The sequence below is a fragment of the Cygnus olor genome, chromosome 21 (genome assembly GCF_009769625.2).
Source record: "Cygnus olor isolate bCygOlo1 chromosome 21, bCygOlo1.pri.v2, whole genome shotgun sequence".
NCBI lineage: Eukaryota > Metazoa > Chordata > Aves > Anseriformes > Anatidae > Cygnus > Cygnus olor.
The window spans coordinates 4,035,627-4,056,526 of record NC_049189.1 but is presented as its reverse complement, the minus strand read 5'-3'; the positions used below and the strand labels follow the sequence as shown (position 1 = coordinate 4,056,526).

General features: G+C 43.6%; 1 protein-coding gene across 5 annotated transcripts in view; it reads left to right on the top strand.

Annotated features, from left to right (window-relative positions):
* The window catches only part of RERE (arginine-glutamic acid dipeptide repeats), a 232,261-nt gene that overhangs the window by 108,047 nt on the left and 103,314 nt on the right, over positions 1-20,900 (top strand). For 4 of the 5 annotated variants that reach the window (XM_040533319.1, XM_040533315.1, XM_040533316.1 and 1 more), the window contains 3 exons: positions 11,291-11,396; positions 12,856-12,952; positions 16,524-16,628. In XM_040533319.1, the coding sequence (XP_040389253.1) occupies positions 11,291-11,396; positions 12,856-12,952; positions 16,524-16,628 (308 nt within the window). Of the gene's footprint in view, positions 1-1,868; positions 1,945-11,290; positions 11,397-12,855; positions 12,953-16,523; positions 16,629-20,900 lie in introns of those variants that run through there. The other variant, XM_040533320.1, reaches the window with a different exon arrangement.

Below are 20,900 nucleotides of genomic sequence, written 5' to 3'. Positions count from 1 at the left end.
TTGAGCTAATATTGCATCATATTAAAGATTCATTTATTACTGTACTCATCGGGAATCGCTTGGAGGACAAGTGCTATAGCTCACAGTAATGTAAGTGCTGGGAAATGGCTCGTCGCGGGGTAGCTGGTGCTAGGGCATGAATATTTGATTTCCCTTCGAAGGTAAGGAGTGCTCAGGTGGCTGCACACCTTTGGGGTCAGGCTCCCGGTGAGCTGGGGCTCTTCTTCCTTCTGTTCCCAGCAGCATTCCTACAGCTCTCCAAGTGTTAGAGCGTGCAACACGTGCCTTGTGTCAGCCTGGGCAGGCAAACGGCGAGGTGCTGTGGCCAAAACTGGAGGAAAGTGCCCGAGCTTCTCAAACATATGATTCAATATTGATTTTAAGGAGGCTCTGCACTCTAATGTATGCCTCAAAGAGGGGGAGAGTAGCAAGTTGTGCTATATAATCTCTTAAGCTATTTGAAGAACTAAGCTGATGGGGATTTTTCAAAACAATTTTGTAAGTCATGCTGAGAAAGTTGTGTTTGATAAAAGGAAAGTCATCTAAATAACGAGAGTAATCTAAATAAGCTATCTCTAAAACAGTCAAACAGGGTTTTGCACAAATTTCCTTAAGTTTCAGTAACACTTGGTTAGGGTGTTTTGTTTTTGTGACTTTTTTCTTCTTGTAAGGTACTCTGCCGGGTTCTGCAGTTACAGGTAATGGTTGCATACAGAATCCGTTATCAGGTGGCCTGTTGTTTTCACTCTCTTTTAAAAGAAATTGGCTAGGATGACATCCTTCATATTAAGCCTTGTGCCCAGAAAAAAATGGGGCAGGTGCAAACATCCAGTACCACCAGTACATGCTGACTTCTGAGTTGATCGTTTGCATTTGGCAGAGATGGGCTCCTTCCAGCGTCTCCGGTAACGAAGTAAATTAATGGGAATTCTATAGGAGGACTGTATTTATGGAACTTGTTGCTCCCAAAGCATTTTCCTTCTGAAATAATGCCGGGACTGCTTGAAAAAGGCAGCTATTAGCAGCTTCATTTAGTCACGCTGTAGTGCTGTGAGCGTGGTACTGCCCAAGACAAACGATTAGCCCTAGATTTGCAGAGTGCCTGGCTGCGTTCACTCCAGTCGTAACTCAAATGGGGGTGCTGCTGCTGTCCCTGCTATGTGTAGCGTATGTTTAAAAAGAATTGTGCGCTTTTGTTTCAGATGACTCCTGTCTTGTGCTTCATCTCGGTCCTCTGTCTGGTCGCCCATGACTTCCAGCACCCGCGGGAGGGTTTTCTCCTTTGTATCCCCCTCCTAAATTCTCCTTTGAGCCTTTTCCCTGTATAGCGGGTAAACACATCCGTTTTGTTCTCCAGTGTAGTTATTTGTGACTTCAGCATTTTCAATATCGGGCTATTTCCAGATGAATGGAGGACATCTTTCCAATCTCTCGGTTTAGATGAGATTGCAGCCTGTGGGCCTGGGTTGGGGTATATTTATTTAGTGCTGATTTACATATAAATACAAAGAAAAAAAAATCACATCCAGTGTTGCTAATGCTAGGTACTGAGACGGTGGCAGACAGCAACTGTCTGTATTACAACCCCTGTGTAGTAAGCTACAGTCCTGTTTTCTACAACTTGAATATTTTTAAGGCTGCTCCTCTGTTGCCTTGACTTGCTGCTCTGGTTTCTTTCACGATAATTCCTGACAGCGTGGTTTTTAATAAGGCTGTGCCACGGCCGTGTTTAGCAGCCAATCCCTGAGCGCTGTTCTATGAGATGAGTGGAAAACATTTTTTTTTTCTGGTTTAAGATGTTAGCTTTTTCTCTAGCAGCACGTGTTGGCTCCCGTTTCCTAGAGGATGCAAACATTCCGGTAAGCGAGCGTTTCGCAGGCAAATGTTACATCCTCTGAGAAGCTGCCCGAGGAAACATTTACCTTCCAGCTATTTATCTTCCAGGTACGCTTGGCTTTCTCACAGTAACAGCGTTTGATTGTGTGCTCAAGTAGTCAAGCCACAGTAATTTGGTGCTCAGTCTCTTCTGCTGTCTCTTCTATCCTTTTAAAACCCAGCCTGCAACCCAAGTGGGCCAGTTTGCGGGGGGTGCTTTAATTCTTCCTCTGGCATAACGTTCCCCAGACGACGAGGTGATATTTTACCAGCCTGGTGACCCTTCCAGCCCCGTGCTGGGTTTGCAGAGTAAACTGTCTGCTGATTGTTTTATCCTCCCAGCTCTCGGTATCTCTTCGTTAAAGGCAGCCCCCTTAGTGAGATGTTCAACAAAACACGGCCCCTTGGTATTTAAAAGGTGAGAAATCTGTTTAAGCTGTGTATGATGACATCAAATGGCCCCACTGCTGCGTGCCGCTTGTTTTAGTAAAAGGGACGGATGCTGCTGCTGGTGGTGCTGAGCAGTTCGATGTGAGCTGTGTGCTATCAGTGACACTTCATGGCAAGTGTCAGGCGTGGTCTGAACGGTGGCTTCGTTTCACCATTGCTCCTCTTTAGGCTAATGCTCCAAAAAAAACAACAACCCTTAATGGAATTTAATTACCAGAGCATATATTCAATGATTAGCTAAATGCATCTGTAATACCATTAGTTGTTAGGTAGCTGTTGCCTTATTATGCTTGACGCGGGGTGCGTTTGATGTACGATGTGTCTGCGTGGCGCAGCACCAGCCGTGCTGTCAGGCAGTGTGTTCAGGGGGGTCGCAGCCATCCTGCTAAATGTTTTATGTATGTGGCTGCCATGCTACCAGTAGAAATGGTGGTGGAGAGGTGATATCTCCATTGCTTTGGTGGTGGCTGGGTGCAGGCACGCTGTGCCTTGGGCATCGCCGAGCTCTTCGGCACAGCTCCTGCGTCCCAGGCTGGCTGGGACTCGCAGGAGCGGCACGGGTGGTTGCTTGTTTTCCCCAAAAAGGAGCATTTGGCATGGAGGGGAAGGTTTGTGAACCCAAGAGGGTTTTCTAAAGGGGGTGAGGTGAGTGGGCACGCCGCCTTCCAGCCCCAGCAGCTATGCTGAAGCAGGCTTGCTCGTGGGAGTTGTGCGCCGAGGCGCTGCGGTTTCTCTGACACCGTGAACTGCAGATGGGATTCAAAGAACATAAAAGGGAAACGGAGCAGAAAGATACCACAGAGGGCTTAAATGAGATAGTAAGCAATGACCCAGAACCTTCGTCAAAGATCTTATGATAGTTTGATTTTAAGCAAGTCGGTTTTAAAGCATAACTGCTTTTTTTTCCATGAGATGAGATTATCTTGTGTCAGTTAGAATTGCAGAGGAGTTATAAGGGTGGTGGTGTGCTTAGGTGCGCTTCATTTATATGTAAACAGGGAACTTGCTGGGTCTTGCCACAGAAAGCAGCTTTGTTTCTAGTAAAGCTAAAAAGTTTATGGTAGAAATACTGCCGTTTGTTTTAAATGCACAAATCTCTTGTGGTCATTACCTAAAGTAAGTCGCGTCCTTTTTTTCTCCTTGAAAACCTGGATGAGGCTGGGTTCAGTTCAGCTTTCTGGGTTGTTCAACTGCGGAAGGCCTGTGACAGAATATGTTTAATCTCCGATATTTGATGTATTGTGAGGTTTAGGTGGCTTAGGTCCTCCGTTTCTGCCACCAGCTACAAGCAGGGAATGTGGGATTCACTTTGAGTGTCGTAGGTGAGGAAGAAATTGGCTCAGGAATTTGGGTTGAAAACACCAATAACTTGGGGAAAGACTGCATAGAGTCATTTCTCTCTTGGTCCCAGCTGGCCTCGTATATAATCTCAGGGAGGATGGTGTTGGTTTGCTGGGGAGTGGGATCGCAAGGACATCTTTGTGCTATGTTTTAATGGCCCTGTGCCATTAAGAAATATGGTACAAGGACAAGACTTCAGATAGTTACCTGTTCTTTAAAAACATTTCAAGTAAAACCTTAAAATGCCATTTCAGCCTACTATGTCTCAGTTGCTTTCTAGATTTTTTTCCCAGGTGCAGGCAGGCGTAACTTGGTGGCTTGTGGCAAGCGGCTTCTAACAGCTGTTCTCTGGGGCTGAGGTCCTGGCGAGGAAGGGCTCCTTGCCTCGTGGTATGTTCATTTGTTCCTCGTGTTTCCCTTTCATATGGTGCCTAACCCACAGATTGATAGCCTGTCACTGGCATTCAGCACGAGCAATGTTGGCCTCTCTGTGTCGGGGGGAGCTGCTGACACGCACCCCTCTGCGGCTCGCTTGGAAGCAGATGACGAGAGGATGTGGATCTCAAGAGTGAGAAAAGAATGAGCAGAAAGCGGGATGGAGGGACTGAAAGAGCATGTTCTGCAGGTCTGCAGCCAGCTTCTGGAGCCGGCGTGGTAGCGGGGGTTATCCTCTCTGAGGTCTGGCTATTGGAGAGCCCAGCTTGCCTCCTTCTCGACCCTTCTCCTCCCTTCTTGACCCTGCTCCGCTGCAGTGCTGTTTGGCCATGTAGAGCATCACCAATGTGCCCCATCTCCCAGCTAGGGTCATATCCAGGCTGTGAGCACGTAGCTGGTGCCTGCAGGAGGCGAGCCGACTGCACGGGGGGAGCCTCCTGACGCAGCTGGGCCCTGGGGTGGAGTGGTGCGGGTCGCCTTTTGGTTTGAATTAACGGCATATCAGCTCTGGGGTGACCGGGGTTGGTTTGGGCTGAATTATTTCTGGATGTTTTGGACATCTGGAAAGCAGAGAGTGTGGGGGAAGGGAAGACTTATGAGTGGCACTAAAAAAAGAAGCAAGAGTTGGTTGGTAACTCTTATTCTGTATTGATTTTTGTAGGAATTTTTTTGGGGGGGCAGGGCTGTGAGGAGCAGACAGGAGAGGGAAGAGGAAATGCATTCAGCTCGGTTTGTTGAGCTTTTGTCTTAAAAGCACATCTAGCTGGAGCACAACAAAATCCCGTGCTGACCTACATCCTTCCGAGGCAGCCTTAATTCGCTAAGGCCAATGCCAACCCCTAGTGCTGTTTGTGGGCTATTTCTGGTGGATCTTCCTCGTCTTACTGGGCCATACGTGCCCTGGTGTTGCTGCCCTGTGACTGTAAAAGCCATCGCACCAGAACCCATTGTGTCCCTAAGGTGGTATTACAGCAGGATTCGATAGCGTGCCTCTTCTGATCTCAAGTCTAGGTTTTTTTTCTAAGACCGTCTAGCAACTCTAATGCCAAACCGCCCACACTAGGAGACAACATATGGCAGCTCCCGTGAATTAACATGCGGCTAAGTAACACATCACCTGGTGTTTTTAAAAAGGCTTCAGCCTCGGTAGCTGGATTTGGAGTTCCTGGCGACGCATCCATCTCCCCTCGGTGCACAAAACACAACCGTGCAGTAAGGAGTTGTGTTTTAGGGCCTTGCAGAGGAAGGTCTGTGCCGAGCAAGTGCTAAAAGGTGCAGGCAGGCAGATGGCAGCTTCGTACTCGCACGTGGGTACGTGGGGCTGACTTACAGGTGTGTTTGTAGGACTTTCTGCCTTTCCCTTCTCCGTCTGCAGGAAGCAACTGTCTGCAAATAACCTGGCTGTTCCACTAAGCGTGTTTGCAAACAGTTCTGCCTCAAATGTTGAAGAAGAAATAATGTTCTGGGGGAAGCAGAGCAGCTCGGAGCCCAGGCACTGCGCTCCTTGCAGAGCCCCCGGGAGCGGCGCGTCCCCGAAGGCGCAGGGGTGCGGGCGGGCAGTTCAGGGGGAAGGCGAGCCAGAACCCTGTTCTACATCCCAGAGTTATTTGTACATGAGGTTGAATTAATTTCCAGCACACGGAGGTGACTTCGTGAATCCCAGAAGCCATTTCATCTGTTCAACGTGTGAAGAAAAGGGGCACAAGAGAAATTCCTGCTGTAAACAATCGCAAAATGTCAAGAGCAAGACACGGTGAAAAAAAATCCTATATTGTTTTGTCAATAAATTATTCTTTCTCCTACATAGATCACAGAAATGGGACTTTACCCTGGAAACAGCAGTATTTGATACCCCAGGCAGCTTATTCCCAGCTCAGCTCACACTTGACTGAATACACTGATCGATTATCCGCGGCTTAACCAAGCCTTCTCATTTCCTGCCTGCCATTACTGCGCTCAATCAAGCCGAGGGTGCTTTGTGGCCTGCCTTGTGCGCTGAGATAAGCCATCAAGGCATGTTTCTATTAGAAAAGCTCTTGTAGCTGGAACAGTCATTAGATAACACTAACGGGTGGAAAGGTTGCGGGCTTTGTGTTGGTCCGGGTTAAGAGGGCAGGAGCCGAGCGGGGCTGCCTCCTCGGCTCCTTGTGTTGGAGGGGATTAAAGAGCACATCGCCCTGCTCTTGTGCCACGTTTGGGTTTCCTGCTGCACGTCGATGGCTCTCACTTTCGGACAGTGCTCCCGTTCGCAAGAAGTACTTCAGATAGCTGTTAATATGCATGCAGCTAAATGAAATAATCAGGCTGCAAAAATAACATTCGGCTGTAGTAACGACCTCTGCATTTCCAAGCTGGATTTCCTTGGCTTCAACAGCTGTTCAGATTTCTTATTTAATTAGAAAGCAGCCCAGAAGAAGATATCCTGAGAGCATGAAATTACATGTGCTGCAGCGAAGTGGAAGAAGCGACCCTTGCTGTGTTGCTGTGGCTCCTGTTTTCCAAATGGTCTCACGGGTGTCCCCTCATGTTTTATTTCCCGGGGGATCTTGTGTGGCTGCTCTTGATCATCTCCCCACCCCGATAATAAATGTCAGGAGTGAGTGAGTGGTAGAAATACAGGTAGCAATTCAGCAGGGAAGGCTGGGGGGATCGATAACCGGAGCAAGTCACATTACTGCTGGCATTGGAGGCAGGCTGCTGCAGTGTCACGGAGCGTCATTAGGGCTGTTTGCATGCAGGAAAATAATTTTTTGGGGAGGACAAATGCTGTCCCAAAGGAGTAGGTTAATTTGTAGCGTTAAAAATGAAATATCTCCATTTGAACTGGCTTTGTGGGGCTGGAGTTTCTGTGCGTGTGAGGCATTTATTTTGAGCAGTGGAGTCACTGTTAAAATATTTAACATCTATTAAAATAATGCAAAGAGCCCTGGTAGCTTAGAATTAATCACACCATTTTTTTTCTGATAGGGAAAAAATGATTTTTTTCTGATTAAAAAAATTCATTGTTGAAAACACGTTTGAAGGGAAAGATGTTCTTTTCTGTGTTTCCATTTTGCTGTTTGTTTCTTTGAAGCAGCCACCGTTCGCCCACTCCAGCGTGCCCATCTGTTATCGCCAGCATTTGGTGCGTTGCTTCCCCAGCTAGCTGTGATTGAACAGGGGATCTAAATAGGGCGAGTAATGAAGGATGATGCTGAAATCCCTCTGCGAGAATCTGCAGGACATCTGTGACCATGTGCACGATGTGGTTAGTCATAACCCTGGGAAGAGAACGGGCAAGCTCTTCAGAGGGGAATCGTAATGTGCAGTAGCTCTGTTTTCCAGTGCTTTAGAAGGAAATTGGCACCTTGGAGTTGTCAAAAACGCTGTACAGAGGTAGCTTGGAAGAGAACCTGCAGGACTTCCCCTCCCCCCCCCCCCTTCCTTTTAATTTTCCCCCCTTCCTTTTAAAGATGTTCATTTTGAAATGGGTGGCCAGGTGTCGGCGGACTTGGATGCTTTAATCCATTTACAGGTTTTATCTAGTTGAATGTCCAAAACTGGTTCATGCCTTAAAGAAGTGTTGGGGGGGGCGCAAGAGCATCAACCACCCCTCTGAGAGTACTTCGTGAGCGCTGCAGCGACAGACAGTGTTTTTATTTATGGGGAGAATGGAGTTTTGTAGCACCAGGGATCTATTTAGAGCTGAAAGACACTTTAAAGCACTTGTCATTTCTGTGATTTCTGCAAGTCTGAATTTGACATGCGACTATCTGCAGTCTCTGCGTGTAATGGTGTTAAAAAAAAAATATAGTAACACTTTATAAACTAGAGGACACTTGCTCTTTTGTGTTCGTGTCGCTCTAAAATAACTAGTCTATCACAGAAGTTGGCGTCCTGACACCTCTGAGGATAGTTGCTCTGTAAATGACATACATATTTAGAGAGTTGGCTGACAAAATAGCATGTCTAGGAATGCAAGGAAGGATGTAAATGTGAAGCACAAGATTCTGACAGACGTTCTGCGTTTTTAGGAAAATTGAAAGTTTGGGTTAAAAACCCACGATCGTGCATGGCAGATAGTAGAGAAAATACTTCTCAAAATGAAGCTTTCAAATTAATTGGACAAAAAGCAGCAATCATGGTAAAAAGAGGTATTTAGGAAGGAGCTTTGATTGCATAGCGAACTGCCCCAAACAAATCAAATGAAAAACCCAACAAAAACAGAAAGCCTCACCACCCAGCTGCCCCAACCAATACCAGCAGAGCACAAAGAGCAGCGTGTTGCTTTGGCAGCGTATTTTTAGTTCTGTCAGTCTAGAGATTTTTGTTTTTAAAAAAGCCAAAGGGTTCCTTGCGCACTTCAGTTGCAGGTGGTGTTTGTGCTGCTGCCAGGTGTGTGCCGTACACGCGCCGTTGGTGATGGAGATGGTGAGAAGCAGCCAGCGCTGTGGGGCATGCTGCCTTCTGTTTTGAAGGGTATTAATCTGATAGTTTTTAATCTGATAATTTAACATGTGCACATTTGGATGGGCCGTGTTCATCTTTCCTTGTAACTTTTACTTCATTAAAACACCTGCTTCACAAACTTTATATTTGATAAGTTACCAGCATAGGAAGTTGCTACATACAATGACTAGTGTCTTCAGCAGCCACCAAACCCTTTTCTCTTTGTGTTGATGACAAACTGGGAGGGTCTTGTGGGAAGAGGGGAGAGAACGAGGTGGGCCTTGTGGCAACGAGTGGAGAAGCCTGCTTCAGCCACGCGTTTCTTTTCTTTGAGTTTATTGGGATGCTTTGTAAGTGCTGGCCGTAGCCTCATCCCCGAGCTGCTCAGAGCCCTGTGCTCTTCTGTGACGTACCAAGAAACCAAGACGGGGAAGTTGAGTGATTGCAGCGCCATCTCCTTTACAGCCTTGGCCTAATCCAAACTAAAGCCGTGACCTCCCATCTCGTAGCTGTGTACGGGATGTCAAGATGATGAAAGCCTCTGACAGTTTTGATCTCTCCCTCGCTCCTTCCCTTTGCTGTAACGTGTTCTCACATATTGTAAGTGAAGGATGTGCCTTCACACGACATTGTCACTCTTCTGTTTTTTTCCCCCAAACCATTCTCTTGTAGCAGAATCACCGTAAGGGTACATCAGACGCTGAAGCCATTCATTCACTACCCTCTACCTTTGTTCTCTTCATGACCAGCTCTTGTTGGCCAGGATGTGGTGGTGTCTTCTTTCCCTCAGCTCACATATCTCCTGTTGCGTGCCGGTGGTTGCTCAGGCTTGTGGTGATTCAGTTTGTAGATAACCATGAGTACGTGCTGTCCCTGCCAGAGTGCAGTGTAGAGCTCTGGTCCTTCTCTTCTCTCCTCTGAAGATTTCCCATTCAAAAACACCACCGCAAAAATGAAGTAATGTAACTGGTTGTCTTCCTTCTTCATGGCTGCTTACACACAGACACTTAGTTCCCCTTTACCGTGCTCCTTGGAGTGTTGTGCTGTCCAAGAGGACCAAAGCTTTAGCTCTTGGTGCTTGTTGCAAGCTGTCCCCACGCACCCAACTGGGTGCTTTTAGAGCCCCGAAGTGATGCCTGGTGAGTGCTCCCATGGCTTTGTGTAGCACACTTTGGGTGCTCTTCCTCAGCTAGGAAACACAAAGAGAATTTGCAGAGCAAAGCTAATGCTGAGATAATGCTTCCTGTCTTTGTAACACGCAGTCCTCGTTAGCACTAATGCAATTTATGAACTCTTAGCAAGAGGGTAACAAAACATCCACTTGGAATTTTTTTTTGCCTTCAGAATTCGGAGGCTGTTCATAGAGGTGGTGATGCACAGACCCTCGTTCAGCAGCCGCCTTCTCGTACAGCAGGCAGCACAAATCCTTGTTACCTCCCAGACTTGTCCATTTGATTTCTTCCATGCATTAGACAAGTTTGTCATCTTTAACTGCAAATGTGTTATTTAAAAAAAATAAAAGAAAAAAAAGAAAATGGGGTTTCTTCCCTACAGTGCAAATATGCTCAGTGTGGTCTGGAGTGGTTTTTGAGGCGTTCTGTGCACAGCACATGTGGTCGTGCTGGGTTAGTTAGGAAACTTTTTTCTGGCACAATGCTGCCACTAGCAGTTTTTTTGTGGTATTACGTGTGGTTTTAGTCAAAGGCTTCAAGAACTGCCTTTAATGGGAGGATTTTCATGTTTTCTACTGAGCGTAAATGGTGGAAATTGTTGTAATAACCAGACTGATGTGGTCAGAAGAGACGATAAGAGCTCTCTGGTCCAATAACCTGTGATTTAACTGTTAAATGGGAGCATTAAGGCTGATCTTAGAAGGATGCAGAGGACCATGGCCCAGAAGCCCAGCGGTGCTGGCAGTTGCGTCACTCCGAAGGAATGCTCGTTTCCCTTTCGGCCTTCCTCCCATTCTTGGGGGAAGAATCAGAGGAACTCTGAGTGTTTGGGTAGGAGGAAGAGTCAACTACCACAAGTTTCAAAGATAAACCAAAGCAGATTCTGTAATAACTTGATCTAAAAATTATTTTCAAGTGGTATTTATGTTCTGGTTTCCTTCTAAGAACAACAAACTGGTAGCTGGGTTTTCAAATAGAGGAGGAGCCCTTGAGGGAGATAGGTTTGTGTAAATCTTGCTGTTGGCTTGGAGGGGTATGTAAGCAGTCAGAGCCTGTAATTACTGGGATTGAAGTGCAGCATCCTCCTCTTTTGTATTAGAGCATAATAAGGAACTTTAACGATTGTGTCTGAAACCATCTGTCCTTGGTTTCTTCTGGTTGCAACGGTTAAGAGTGATGACATTGAATTATGCTGGTGTTGGTGTTCTTTTTCCTGTGTTTGGCAGTAAATTCGTTTTATATGTAGAAATTAGCCAACTAAAATCGTGCTGCATGAAGCCAAAAATTCCAGTCCTTTTTTGATCCCTTCCTCTTCTTTTCTTGGTTGTTTTTTTGTGAATGAATCCCTTATATTTGCTGGTCAGGTACAGGGATAGAGCTGCATGAAAACGGAGTAGATCGCTGTTGTCTCTAAGGTTGAAAGTCAATCTGTCTCATTAGCACGCTGCCCTTGGTTCATTGCCACAGAAATCTGCTTTCCTCCCTTCTGGGTCTCACCTCACATTTTCTTCTGTGATTTTGTACTGTGGAAGATTGTCAGCTGTGGTCTGATTTCCTTTTTAGTAATGCCTTTAGACCTTCTTTTTCAGAGTAAACGGGACCATCTCCTTATGAATGTCAAATGGTACTATCGCCAGTCTGAAGTCCCAGATTCAGTCTATCAGCATTTGGTTCAGGACAGACACAATGAGAATGGTAAGTTAGGCTCTCTAGAGGAAGGCCTTCTTTACTTGTACTCTGAATTTTAAGTTTTAACAGCCCAGAAAGCAAGAACTCACGCGTAGGGTTGTGAAGCAAGGACTGTTGCTGAGAACAACGTGTCAGAAGATGGATGATAGTGTTTGCTTTGTCCTAACCAGTCTGTCCTGTAACCATAGCTATTATCAGATGTGTTTCAGGTATGATTTAAATCTGTGTGGTGTTATACTAATGTCTTAGAGAAAACAGAAAAGAAAAATAACGTTGAAATCTTTGTAGCCCTTCTGGACAGTGTACTAATACCTAACCATCTGGAGACAAGTTGTGTAAAGAAATTGTGAATCTCTTTTCTTGATTCTGCTGTATTGTCATGAGAACTCTTTTTGAAGCTTTACCTTGCACGTATGAATACTCATTTTCATTAATATTGCAGTAAGTGATGTAACTGAAGCACTTTAGCTGAGTTTCCCCCTTTTCTCTTTAAAAAAAAAAAACAACAAGCGTAGTCTTGGGTTTAATAGCATCAGAGGAGGAAACTTCAGTACATATTCCAGTGTCATTTATCTCCTGCCTATAGGGGAGACATAACTTTTCTTCTGTTATTGGGGAATTTCCTTGAGGCAACTGTTAAGATTCTGAAGATGCTCAAAGGTGAACTGCGATGGCAAAAGTTGATGCTTAACATATGCAACACAGCAGTTTTTTGGTGCATGACAGTACAAAGCTGGGCATACTGTCTTGTTTTTCGAGACATGATGGACGTTTTGCCTGTGTCTTTAGCAAAAGCTGCACAGAAATAACGTCGCTAATTTATTTGAGACTATTAACAAATACGTTATAGGAGCGATGTCAAAAAGTGCACATCTATTGATAATGTGGCTGCTTTTTTATGTGGTGCCCTTGTAGATGAGGAAAAATATTTTTGTGCCTTCGTCAAGGGTATCATTAAGGAAATAATGGAAAAAAGTTGTCTTCTAGTTTTTATTTAATGCTGAGAACTAATTTTCTTTATTTGACCATGAATGCTAATATTTGTCTGGCAGAGCGCTAAGCAGTGCTGTCAAGATTTAGTTGAAGATTGGAAATAAAATATGCAAACCAGAACCTTAACCCAGAAACCAAAAGTCAGTGATAAATTTGCTAAACTCTTCCCATGTAGGACTGGAAGTTTACTGGTCAGTGCATAAGGTGCCATCCAGTGCCCCTAAGGCACCTTGCCTTCAGATACGGCAGGCGAATTCCCATGTAAAAATTATGGGAAATAACCGCGTTGTTTCCATACCCTACAGGCCACATAAGCAATTTGAGCGTTTGCCATTGTAACGCTGAGCAATGCGTGTTTGAGAAACATCCTTCCACTTCGACCTGTAAGAAATACCTGCAAAATGGCAAAGGAGGATGCTTTCAGACTGCAGCTAACATGTTGGTGGGGTTTTGTGTTTTTGCTTTCTGGCAGACTCTGGACGAGAGCTTGTTATTACAGACCCGGTTATCAAGAATCGAGAGCTCTTCATTTCAGATTATGTCGACACTTACCACGCTGCTGCCCTCAGGTAAGCTCCAGAGGATGTGGTGCAGCGTCTCTGAGATGGATGAGAATAGAGCGAGGTGCCTTTTCTCTGGTTTTGTTGGGGATCATTAGCATACTGCTCAGCTTTCTCCTCGCCTCCTGCAGTAATTAACTTGTGTTATCTGTTCTCGTTCAAAAAGGAGCTGTAATTCTGCAATCTCATTTTAATCTCAGTTAATCAATGTTGCTCAGAAGATATTGTTTCCCATCATTGCCAATTTAGATTATTGCTAGTTCCTGCAGAAATACTACCCTTCCCTCCTCTGTGTTTGATTTCGCCATTAACAATAGTGTCTCTTTGCAAAGTGACTGTTAGTATGCAGCCCTGATAAATTGCATTAAAGACTTTGCTCTGAGGCACTTGTCATTGTTGAAGCTCAGCTGAGAGCTCCATTAAAAGCTGGCTGTGCAGACAGGAGGTAATGGGCTCCCCGTATTGTTCTCTGGACTATCTGCCCTTCCCTGGGGGCTGCCGCTCTCTTTGCCTGCTAAGGTCTTAACTGAAGTTGCTAACCTTTGGCCAGGCAGAGGGGATGCACCGTGACTTCATGTTTTAAAATAGGCACAGCGAGGCATTATTTTTTAGCAGGTTTTCAATATGCCATACATGCGAGGAGATTGTCAAAATGCGTATTGAATAATCTCCCCGCTAATAATGCTCAGATGGTGTTTCGCCAGAACCATCTGGAGACGTTTTCTTTGTTCAGTCACTTTGCTGAAGCCACTCGAAGACAAACTAGCTGCCACTTCTGTTACAAGGGTGGGAAAAAAGTCTTTGATTTGCATATTAGAGGGTTTGTGATAAACTTGAAAAATTCCAGTGGTGTACTGTAATCCTGTGAAATTCCACAGCGCCCTTTTTTCTGTTACAGAAGGTAGCCAGCGTTAAGGAACAAGCTAACGGAGGTGGGCTGGCCTGATGGAGCCACTCTGAAATCTAATTGTCCTCTTAAACAGGGGGAATTTGAACTCTGGGTGTGGAATTTTCATGGGAATATTTTATGTTCTCTTTCTTAAAGAAAAGATTCAAATGGAAATTTGCATGTACCAAGCAGACTTGAAAAATAACATTCCCTTCTTCCCTTCTAAAAGGAGTGGAGGCTGCTGACATCCTAACCTGGTCACTTTCTCAACCTTTCTTTGGTTTTATCTCTTTTTTGTTTGGAAATGCATACCATAGGCACCTCTCAGATGACTCATTTTATTTTTCTTTTTTGACATAAGGTTTCACTTTTTTGGATTTTTCATACTTTGGATAATTCTTACAGGCTTCTATATGGTATCTAAAGATGCTGATAATTGGGAGGATGCACTTTTGCAGGATAAAGATTTGATTTTGCTTCATGTTTTTAGCAAATTGTGATTAATGCTACTAAGTAATTTTTAGTGTACAAGACATAAGGGTAACTGTATGTGGTGTTCTTCCAGTCTGAGAACACGCAGTAGGCAAAATACATTGTGATGCCTGAAAGAAAGGTTAACTTGAAATTCTAATTTCCTATAAAATGAGATTATTTCTTTGCCCTCTGCAAACAAATGGCTTTGGTCACACAATGAGTTGATGACAAACTAGGAAATAAAACCAGTGACTGTAACTTCCAATCTTCTGCTCTAACCAGTGGAAAAATGTAACGTGAGGATACTTGTGGATTCCTGTGGAAATGTGTAATAAAAGTTACGGCCTTTTTACCTACATGGTGAAGCTTTGTAGTAACCTCTAGTGCTATTTTTCTGAAAAGCTGTGTATTGCTTTCATGAAAATAACTAGTACAAGCTTACCTGGACAAGAGTTGTTTTTGACTGTCAGATGAATTATTGGAAGGAAGCTAAATCTTTTTACCCCAGCATTCTTCTAAAATGAGAATTTCATGTGAACTATCAAAACAAATATCCCTTTTCTTTCGAAGTGAGCAAACTTCGGCAGGTTTAGGACACCAAGGGAAAATAACACTAGCAAATAAGTTTGTTTTTCAGGATTTCCCTGTGTGAGGTCTCAATTACAGACCTTGTTAATGTCCCATTCCAACCTGGTGTGACCTGTGCACAATTCGGTGTTGCTCTTCTGTTTGCCAGGAAGGCAACTGGCTGGGAATTAGGCAATCACAGGGACAGTTATGCAGCCCCAGCTCTCAGGATAGCCAGATTGATTTGGTCTTACAATGGACAGCAATTTGCTCACCTTACCGGTCCTCCTAGTGCCTTTCCCTCCCTTGCAGTAGGTGATGATGTGCACAAGGGCTCATGATGTGGAGCCAAGCTGTCCTTAGCCACTGCTGATGGGAAGCTTTTCCAAAGGTTAGGAAGGGAAGCAAGCTTAGCATCTTGACCAACCTTCTAGGGCAGGTTTTCACATATACAGTACTGAAATATGCTGCTCTGTTGAGAAGAGTAGGCAAACAGATCCACTATTATTACAGGTAAAATAAGTATTCACCTTGTGTTGGTGGCCGTAGCATTTTTCAGCTATAACCAAGAGAGGCAAACCTTTTTACAATGTTTAATAAGCCCCACAACAGCTTATGTATAATTGCAAACACTATCCAGTAAATACAGGTGAAAAAGATGCTAACTGTGTTAATACCAGAAAGCTTGACATGCTCAAACAGAACAAAATCTTGTACTTTATTGCACTGAATCAAGTTCAGATAAAAAGCACAAACTCTTGGGCTTGGGCACATTCGTTTCTGCTCTCCTCTGATCTGGTTTACTTGGCTACAGTGAATTGCAGTGCGTTGGGTGACAGAACGTGGGCAGCTGTTGCATCCCGACAGCCCAGCAAACCCTTGTGGAAGACAGATGCAACTTCTTGCAGCTAATATTCATGCTCGACCTCAAGGATAATGTCTCTATCATGCTATATTAAAAAAGAATTATTAGCGGTCTGTTACAGAACAAGCTAATAAATTCCTATTCTCTCTCTCTCTCTCTCTCTCTCTCTCTCTCTCTCATTTTGTAAGTGTTTCATGTATTATAGAAAACCAAGTAGAAGGAAGAAACTCATATTTGCTGTTCCATGTTTGGAACTTACGTCATTAGGACTGTAGTCTAGCTTAAGGCATAGCATGGCTTTGTTTTCTGTCTTTGAAAGCATCAAAACTTTCTAAACTACAGTTTTGTATAGCTTTATAAGTAAAAAGCTGGCTTCCCAAGTAAAATAAATAGTAGAATTTTTTGAAGTTTCCTTAAAGCTTTAATTGTAAAAAAGCTGTAAATTGTATAAACCCTGGAAAAAAAGACATTTTCAGGATTCTAGGGTAGATACTGTTTGTTAGTCTACCTGATTAATTTGGGGCTCCTTGGGACTGTGTGCTGGCTGAATAAGAATTAATGAATGTCTGTAGAATATAATCTGAGACACTGTAGCTGTATCTTCTTCCCTTGCTACCATGGGAAGAATCTATATGGATGTTTGTTAGAACAGGCTTGTATTTATGACATTTTATACACTTACAAGAACATAAGGATCTCTGTTTTATAAACAGGTTGCAATGGTGTTTAATTAAAATAGCTGTTATTCGGGATAGAATTCTAATACCATTTTTCCTTTCTTTCAGAGGGAAGTGTAATATCTCCCATTTCTCTGACATATTTGCTGCTAGAGAGTTTAAAGCTCGAGTGGATTCATTTTTCTACATACTGGGCTATAATCCAGAGACAAGGTAAGCGAAGCGGCTTTTCAAGACAACCTTTATGACATATTTGAGCCTGTAGAAACAGAAAAACTTTGGAAGGGAAGAAAAGCTAAAATCAAGTATGATGCTGATAAGAAGGCGGGGTGGAAGGGAATCTGAAGGAGAAGCTACCAGTTCCCACAAAGTGTATATACAGGAGAAAGAGATGACAATTCTGTAGCAGGTCATAATATTCAGTTGCATTTCTGGGTAAATAGCTTACTGTTTCAAAACAGATATTTCAAGATGTGATTTTTTTTGTTTGTTTTAGGAGTTACAGGCATTAGCAGGGATTCTTAGGGGTGTCATTGATTAAATGCACACCTTGGAAAATACTTTGTAAAATACATACACATCTTCTAGTAAATGATGTCAAAACTTTGACAGTTAAGAAATAGTATTGAAAACTTTTAAGTGTGGAAGTTCATGTTCTCATGTGTAAATGCCCACACCAGTCTTCAATCAGCTCTGCAGTGCAAACTCAGCTGATACTAGACTACCTTCATTATTTTTCAAGTCCAGATGCCAACTTTTTCATTTATGTAGCTCTATAAACACAGAGAAGAAGCCTTACAAATACTGTCCTGAAGAGTTTGCTGTCTAGGGGCGTAGTTCTGTGAGCACTCGAGTAAAAGCTGAATAGGGCTCAGCAAGGACTGTGGCTGAATGCAGAATTGTTTCCTTCAATAGAGAAAACGTAATTAGCTTGTGGACCTTTGATTTATAGAGATACTGTTGAACTAGTGTTATTTTAAGTGGGGATTAGATAGGCATACAAATAATAACTATATTAATTGTTACATTGGAGATTCACAGTTTTTAATACAGATATAAATCTTCATGCTTCAGGGCATAGGCAACCACTAATTGCTTGCAGTTGGGAAGAAGCTGTGTGGGCATATGTAATTGCTGGGTTCTGAGGTTTCCTGTACCTTATTCTGAAGTGTTTTACATGTCCGTATGTTTGAGACAGGATATTGGATTTAAGTAAACTCTTTTAATTGATTCAGACTACATCGATAGCAAGTTATGTCAGCATAGGTTCCTAGGATTGTCTAGGAGGCAATCTTGCTAGTGCATGCTGCTGAGCTCGGGGGGGGAAAAATACCACGAAATCCTATAATATTTGAAAATACATTATGTTCAAGTGTTTTTTAAGAACATCTGTGTTTTCCTGGAGCAGTCCAACCAGGTGAGGCACAGATGAAGTTTGGCTCTCTGATACTCAGCATCACACCTGACCCCTGTTTTAACTTCGTCACTTTTCTCTGATGCATTTGGATTTTGAGAGAATATTAAATGAACTCTTTGTGCCGCTGTTCAAGTTGCTTTTTAATGAACGACTTCTTTGTGAAATGCCATTTATGCTGGAGTTGTTGGCACTTTTAAACCAACATTTTGTGTAGAAGTAGCTGTTAATTCTCCTGGCTACTAGAAAGTGACTGAGCCTGAAAAGATCAATGAAATGACAAAGCACAGCACTGAGTGATCAGCTAATTGCTCAGAGTAGCCAGCTCTCAAAACGTAGGCTTTTCTTCAGTTGGTTACAGCCACATTTTCTTGATTTTTAGCTCGTTTTGTCTTGAGTAGAGTAGGTTTTGAAAAAGAACCCGAGCTTAGGCTGCTTGGTTAATGATGACCTGTGTGTTTGCTACTGCATTGCAATGCTTGCTTCCTAGACTCCCTACTTAAGATTTATTTGGCTTTTGGAAGTAAAAGTATTGTACCACGTTTCAGGATGACCTGCTAATGGCTTGCCTATAAAAACTAAAGTTTGTCTTGAACTTGATCTGACTTTGTAGTTTAGTGTTTTGTTTCATGTAGAAAGGATGGAAAATGTTTAAGGTTTACAATCCTATGTTATAGGTACGGGTCTGAGTATTGCCTCGGACCCCCTCAGTTGGCCTGTAGAAATGTGGGGTAGGATTTGTTCTTGGAGCAAACAGCCTTGAGCTGTGCATTGCGCCTACAAAGATGTATTTCTATTTGAGTGCTTTTAATTTGTGTTCACTGCAAGATGCTCATGTGCTTTGCCAGGACTCTCAAATGCAGCTTAGTGTGTTGGGAATCTAACCATTTTCAGTTTTCCTGGGTTCTGTTTAAACAAATAAAACCAAATCCTCAAACCCTGGTGTGGTGCATGTGTAATGAAGGAGGTCCCTTTGTTCTGGGAGCGTAAAGGAGAGCATGCTTTGTCCTTTATTTTCTGTTTGAAAGCTTGTTGACTGCGGGTTTAGCCCAGGAAATATCTGCCGTGATCCTGTTGGTGACGGTTCCGCGGTCCGGAGGCGTCTGTACGACCTGTGTGCTTTGGGTTAACTTTGGTCTTCACAGTGTATGTGAAGCTGGTTTTGTTTTATGGATTTTGGGGAAAGATTGCATGCTACATTTCAGTAATTATTGCATCAGTGCGAAAAATCTGATAGATGAACATAAAAAACAATCTTCAAGCTAGACACTGAGCGTTGTCACCTTGAATTGAGTGTTACTCAAGCTAGTAAGCGGAATGGAAATAGTTCCTGGGTCTCCAGAATGTGGAATATATCCACCGAACACGTGTAGCCAGCTGAGAAAGAACACTGATTTTATGATGAGTACGTTAAAAATAATTAGTGTTTGCTGGGCGAGGGGTATATTGGAGAAGGGAGCTGAGTGCAGGGACCTGTAAATCTGACAATGGCTTATTCCACAAACAGGGAATCCCACAAAACTTCTGGTTCTCCAAATGGCAGGAGGAGACCGATACTTCGTCAGAGAAGAAATGGTTTCTTAGGTTTCTTAGCATTGTAATAATTATATTCCATAATTGATGTGTTATTTTTAGTGGTGTTGGAGGTTATATTCGATTTGGCTGAGAAGAAGTTTTTATTAATGTCTTACTTCTGGTTTCCCACCCTTGTACAAACGTACCTTGGAATATGGAGAGCAATAATGCAGTGTAGATACCTAAAGCTAGGTTGGGGGGGGAATTAAAGTTATCGATAACTTAGCAAGAGGTATGTTTGTCATTACTCTTCTATGTGTATTTTCCTTTTCTGGTTTTGAAAACAGGATGATGGACAAAAATGAACGCCAGCTGTTCTTTCTGAACCTCCCCTTTACTTGATCAGGACTTGGATGCTTGGCCTGCAGGCTGGGGAGGTAGCAGAGCTGGCCCTTTGTGTCGGGGAGCTCAGGTGGGTTTAGAAGCATTTTGAGGCATATAGCGTTGCCGTTGAGAGGCATTCATGGCCAAAAGACAACAGCCCTATGTATCACATCAGAAAACCAGTAACCACAGCAGCTTGCAAGCTGTTGGTTTTGGCTTCTGAGTCAGAAATGAGCTCTGCCTGTTGAAAGAGAGCAGCAAGGCTCTGGAGCACCGTCGCTGCCTCCTGACCTCGGAGCTGCCTTTTACCAGCTCACATCTTATCCCCCTCCTTCGCTACAGCCACGGGTTCTTGTCCTAGTGTAGTGCCAGAGGGTGCAGATGCTGGCAGGAACTTTTTCTCGTCTTCCTTTTGTACTGCGACATCCCGAATGGACTGAGAGGAGCAGCTCTGAGCTTTCTGGCTCACGGGTAGAGGCACGCCACCTGCCAGCATTCGTTCCGCTCTTGTGGCATGCTGGCCTGTGGCAGGCCGTCAGCTGCATTCGGGAGTGAATGAACATGTTACGAGCTTCGTCTGACATGGGCATCCTTAAATAGACATGGATTTGAATGCTCCCAAATTTTGCTTGGAACTAGAAATAATCAGATATTTTTCTACAAACACCATTCATGTAGGTCTAGGAACAGGTACGAACAGTGTATGTTAGCAAGTCAAGAAGCCAGGGTGGAGTTGTGCGTTAGTAGGGTTTGCAAAACTTCCTCCTGAAATTGTCTCTTTTAGAAAAATAAATATAATTAAGAAATTGATACCTACAACCAAAATGTGAACAGAGTCTGGGCAGGACTGCAGAGCTCTATTTTTCCATTGGATCCTTTTGCCTTGGTACTTTTCAGCAGTCAAAATATTCTGGTTCTGTGCACATTACAGCACCTAGGGCAGTGATAGAGGGAGAAATAATCATTGAAATGTACCCTTATGTCTCGAAGCAGAGCCTTAAATGAGTTCCCATTATGCTTATACTTGGTAGGACATTATGGCAGTTTGGGGCATGGTTTATTTAAGAAAGACAATTCCTGCAGCATATCATAAGTCCCATTAAAAAAATGAAAGGGGTTAGCAATTTTAAATACTGTCAGGAAGATATATAAAATGGGGGGCTCTGTGTGCA